Below are 5,784 nucleotides of genomic sequence, written 5' to 3' on the forward strand. Positions count from 1 at the left end.
TTCGGAGTTTTCTTTGATTGAAACTGGCTTGATTATTAATAATTTTATGTACATTGTGATGTTTGGGGTCATTATTGCTTTATTCCTTTCTTCAATGAAGGAAGGTTGTCTGATATTCTGGAATCCTTATGAGTTCTGAAATTCTTCAACCAATTGCACACCCCCTAATTCAGCCTGGAACTCTCGCCTATGATTGCATCCTAGGTTAGTCAACTGCAACCAGCAAGGCTCATATAACTCTTAATTATGAGCAATAGAGTGTTCAGTGCTTAATTGCATGTTTAACTTTTTAGTGTCATGCGACCTGGCTTGTCATCAGCATCATGTCTACGAATTCGTGTCATTGGTTACAGTCATTCTGTGGGGTTCATCATATCTTTTTGTTGCAACACATAGAGTGCACTCTTGTTGTTTGCCGGTCATTCTAGCCTTTGATATGGCAGTTGAAAATCAAGCTCATAGAGAGATTTTACACGTTTTTGCAGAAATTGAGTTGATGAAGGAAAAGTTTGCCAAGCTGTTACTTGGCGAAGATATGTCTGGTGGGGGAAAAGGAGTCTGTTCTGCTCTTGCTATATCTAATTCCATCACGAATCTTTCAGGTAGGCAGGCTATGAGTATTTTGGGTTAGATGGTAGGTGTTGAAAAACATTCCCCATTTAAATGTATCGCTTAACATGCAGCTTCTGTTTTTGGGGAGCTGTGGAGGCTGGAGCCCCTTCCAAGTGTGCGTAAGGTCATGTGGAGGAGAGAGATGGATTGGATACTTTCTGTTGCTGATCATATTGTGGAGCTTGTTCCATCACTCCAGACCTTTCCAGATGGCAGCAGTTATGAGGTAAGGTTAGCGTAGCTACAGTGTGACTTTTGAAATTAAGACTGCATTCTACGTTGGACGAATGATTTGTTATTCTCTGTTTGACATACTTGTTGCAAACTTGCAGGTGATGGTTAGCAGGCCTCGTTCTGATATTCATGTTAATTTGCCGGCATTGCGGAAGCTGGATGCCATGCTTCTGGTCTGTGGGTTACATCTGCCATACTTGGAACTTACTGAGCTCGTTAGTGTTTTTTTAGTGCTCTTCTTCATGTATTTTGGATTTGCTGCAGGAGTCATTGGATAGGTTTGTTGAAACTGAGTTCTGGTATGTGGACCAAGGGATTTCTGATGCTGATGAAGATGGTCAAAGAATCACCCCTCTCCAACGGCAGGAAGAAAAGTGGTGGCTACCAACCCCGAAGGTCCCTCTCAATGGCCTGTCAGATGAAGGCAAGAAGCGGTTGCAGCATCAAAGGGAATGTCTAAGTCAAATTTTGAAGGCTGCTATGTTAATCAACTCTCAAGTTCTATCTGAGATGCAAATTCCTGATGTCTATTGGGATGCGTTACCAAAGGTAAAGCACCATTTATGGGCTACCTGAATGTTTTGCATAAGACACATTAGTGATAATATGTATTTATTCTCAGATGCAAGCTGAAAAATGGATACTGTGATAGCAAATGTGACCTTTTTTGTGCTTATCCATAGAGCATTGCATTAAATAGTGGTTTTCTATATGACTCCTCCGTTGTTTCTTTCTAAAGAATGGAAAGGTGAGCATTGGGGATACCATCTACCGGCACATTACATCAGAGTACTTCTCTGCAGAGGCACTTCTTTGTTCACTGGACCTATCAACAGAACACAAAGCAGTGGATCTTGCTAATCGCATTGAAGCAGCTATCCATCTATGGCGGCGCAGAAAACAGCCTAAGAATGTCCAAAGATCTACCAAGGACTCTAAGAACAACACTAAAAACTCTTGGGGCATGGTGAAAGATTTTGTTTCAGATGTTGACAGGAGGGAGTTTCTTGCTGGAAGAGCAGAGAGTCTCTTGCTTTGTTTGAAGCAAAAGTTTCCAGGACTAAGACAATCTCTCCTAGATGTGACAAAGATCCAGTGCAACAAGGTACTTGTTTATAAAAGGGTTGTCAAAAGAATCAAAAGATGAATGTTAGTTAGATAGATGCAAACTCCATTAGTGCATTAGGGCTAGAGGGATCTTTTCTGACAAGGTCATTTATCTGGTTGTGCTAACATGAGAGAAATGTGTTCTGACAAGCTAGCTATCTCATTGTGTGAATAGGATGTTGGACAATCTATACTTGAGAGCTACTCGCGAGTTTTGGAAAGTTTGGCTTTCAACATTATCGCTCGTGTTGACGATGTTCTCTATGTGGATGACATGACTAGACAAGCATTGCCAACACCTCCCCCGGCAGTCAAGACCAGAATGACTTCCTCGTGCAGACGCGGCTTTACCCTCAGTCGTTCCATGCATACTCCTTATGTCACACCTGTTGGGTCACCAGGAGTTTCTCCAACTCCATCGCGCAGCCCAAGGGGAAATCCAAATTCACCTCTCCATTACAGCCAGACCGCTCAGGTCCTCTCAGACTACATCAGTTTTAGCTATGAGTTCGGAAATGAGGAAGCTTATGGTAAAAGAAAGCCCCCTTTGGGGCAGAAAAACAAAGCTTTGGGACAGGCTAGACCCTCGACTAGCAGCAAACCTCAGCTGGTTTACCCTGTGCAAGATTAAGTCATCATGTGATGACAACATGGATACAGCTTTGCTGTAAGCAGCCAGTGAATGTGCTTCTGCATGGTTAGAAACTTGTTTCGGCATCTCAAACTGAGATGCTAGACCAGTGAAGATTATTCTTCCTGGAGCATGGTGTCGATGATAGTTTCTGCACGTGATTGGATTCTCTTAACTAGATGGCATACAGATGCTTCGATGCCTTCATTGCAGCAATTATAAAGTGGATGGTGCTGGATCTGCTGGAGTTTGGATATTTGGATCTGTATAGTAAGGGAATGACCTGACATTGCATTCTTTCGGAAGTTTCCTGAGACTTATGGCAGCAACCGCTTTGTCATTGTACATCTGTAGTCATTGGAGTGCTGACAAGCATGGGCTCTGAACCCTTTGTACAAACTTCATGCCTTCGCAAATAGCAAAGCTTACCTGCGTGGGCTGCTGAAGAAATCTTTAGTTGTCATGGCATCTCAGGCCAGTTCAGACTGTGCTCTAAACTGGTTAGTTGAGAGGCTTCTCTTTTATGCTGTGCCATCAAGATCTGAATATAGGCAGGCATATCGTCTACACTGCTATATATATGCTTCCAATATATATATGTAGCTTGTACAATGTGTTTCTTCTTTGTAGTGAATGCCAAAGAAGGGTTATAGTGAGCGAGTGTACTAAGATTGGTACACTCGGAACAGTCATAGACGAGAAACCTTCTTTCCTTGGATTGATCCCTTTTCTCTGCAATGTGACAAGTGAGGAGGGCTTCAAACAAAACTTTGTGGGCAATTGAAATTATTAGAAGACTACATGAAGAACTGGATAAATACATGGGCACAATAGAGGGTCAACTAGAAGGCCCCCATTCACACACTAGCCCCTTGGTAAGCACACATTTACCTAGATTTAGGGCTACTCTGAAATTCTCTTAATTTAGTCCCAATTCATACTGAAAATTTGAGATTTTCCATCAATTTCCTCAAACTCACTATTGGTTTGAAGAAATTTATCATTAGTATTTATCACATTTGGGGCTTTTCATCAATTTGATTGCCAATTTGAGCTCAATTTCACCCCAATTGCGTTGAAACATTTAGGCCTTTTCTGAAATTCATCAATATCAAGGCTCAATTCACCTTGAGGTGTGGCATTCAACAACATTTGGATAAAAAATTTATCCAAGTTCTTTAATTTCTCTTCAAATTTTCGAGTCAAATTTTGGGCTTTGCTCAATTCCACCATCCAAGCGCCCAAAATTTGGGGCTTTTGCCTCAATTCCTTTTATTAGCTTCCGGCGTGCTTTAAAATCACATAATTTGGTTGTCGACCTTGTGTTTTTTTAATGGATTTTATCATGTTGACCTATTACTAAGTGAGTTTTTTGCATACTTTGTTGTTGTCCACATTATTAAAGTGCTTTTAGCCATTAATATTTGATTTACGTATATTGTTGATTACCACCTTGATCGCATAATATTTTGTTTTTGAAAATATTTATTTTTTTGCGTATTTTTCTCTCCTCAGGAGAAAAATAAGAGAAATTATTATTCTCCATATTATTGTACTTCATTGAGATGGACAATAACTCTTTTATTAGTGATTTATTATTATTTAGGTATATGTTCTCTTTTTTCACTTGAAAATATAATTTTATTGCTAATTTTTACCCATGACTAGCAATAATAATGATTTATTGGGAATGCTTAGCACCGATGACCCCAATTGCTCAATGTGGGCTTACATGAAGTGACATGTTTTTGTCAAAAAGAATTTATGGCATATTGCGAACGGCACCGAGCAAAGGCGAATGTCTCCAATGTCGGCACCACCTTCACCCTCCACATCATGAGGTGGCTCTCATGATGCAAAATCATCTTCTTCAACCTCACCTTTCACTCAAGACCAAATTCACTGTTGGGATGGTCATGATGTCCAAGAGCATGCCCTAATTGCTTTATCCATGAAGAGAACCATCTCTCCACACATCCAATCATGCAAGACATCCAAGGATGTATGGCAAAAGCTTATATCATTATATCGAGTGTGCAATGAAGTATGTGTTGTTTACCTATGTAAGTAACTCAGACGTTTACATGGAAGTAGGTAATATGGATGCTTATCTTCATTGGCATCAAATATCTTATTGAGCAATTATTAAATATTGATGAAGTTCTTGATAATCAGCTTGTTTCCATCACTCTTAATGGCCTATCAAAGTCATATCAAGGTTTTGCTATCACCTTGCCATTGATAACTATGGGTAACCAAGTTACCTACAGTTTTGACCAACTTGTGTCTCTTTTGTTGCAAGAAGAATAAAGTTGGCTCAACCACAATGCTACCATGGTGATAGAACATGCATTTTCCACCCACCATCATGAAAAACTCAAACCGAAGGCAAAAGACGAGGCTACTAGTAAAAAATTAGCAAACTTACATGCTGGTCATTCTTCTTCTTCCACCCCTTCGTCGTTCCGTGTGTTGGTCCATTGTCTTCCAATCCTTTCGATACAATCAACAAATCTAAGGGGTGTAATTATTACCAAAAGGCAGGGCACGATATCATTAAATGTCATAAGTGCATTGCATTAGAGAAGAATAAGAAGGAATCTAGTCTTGCTCATACACATGAGACCACAAACTATTCTCAGTTTAAGGATTATATTTTTTCCATTGTCTTAACAAGCATCCTCACTAAAGGTCTGTTATTGCCTTGATATCTATGATCAACAACTTGTTGAGAATCCTATTGATAGTGCCTTATTAACAAAATAATCTTTTTTCATAATACACATTTATGGCATCAAAGGCTTGGTCACATTAACTATCGAGCATTGATGAAGCTCCAATTAGAGGATATGGTCAAAGATCTTTCAAAAATTCACTTGCCATCAAATCATATTTGTGAAGGTTGTTTACTTGGTAAGATGCATCGATTCTCCTTTCCTAAGGATTCTCATGTTTATTCATCATCCATTTTGCATCTCCTTAGAGTGATGTTTGTGGTCCTATGCGGACTGGATCCATTGGTGGATTTCTATATTTTATCACATTCATAAATGACAAATCCCGATTCACTTGGGTATATGGGTTGAAATCTAAGTCTGAAGTCTTCTCTTGCTTCAAGACTTTTATTGCTATGATGGAAAACCAAAGCGGCTTTCACATTCGAACCCTTCATATCAACACGGGGGTGAATATCTTTCCAA

General features: G+C 39.7%; 1 protein-coding gene across 1 annotated transcript in view; it reads left to right on the top strand.

The window, feature by feature from the left end:
• LOC148024825 (rop guanine nucleotide exchange factor 7-like) overlaps positions 1-3,815 on the top strand; it is a 5,557-nt gene extending 1,742 nt beyond the window's left edge. Inside the window, exons 3-8 of the mRNA XM_087694474.1 lie at positions 486-602; positions 684-838; positions 945-1,019; positions 1,111-1,395; positions 1,586-1,951; positions 2,129-3,815. Coding sequence (XP_087550600.1) covers positions 486-602; positions 684-838; positions 945-1,019; positions 1,111-1,395; positions 1,586-1,951; positions 2,129-2,584 — 1,454 coding nt within the window. The 3' untranslated portion in view covers positions 2,585-3,815. The remainder of the gene's footprint in view (positions 1-485; positions 603-683; positions 839-944; positions 1,020-1,110; positions 1,396-1,585; positions 1,952-2,128) is intronic.
• Positions 3,816-5,784: the final 1,969 nt, after the last annotated feature.

The sequence above is a fragment of the Lygodium microphyllum genome, chromosome 15, assembly GCF_053477565.2.
Source record: "Lygodium microphyllum isolate KBCC chromosome 15, Lygodium_microphyllum_v1.1.10, whole genome shotgun sequence".
Lineage (NCBI taxonomy): Eukaryota > Viridiplantae > Streptophyta > Polypodiopsida > Schizaeales > Lygodiaceae > Lygodium > Lygodium microphyllum.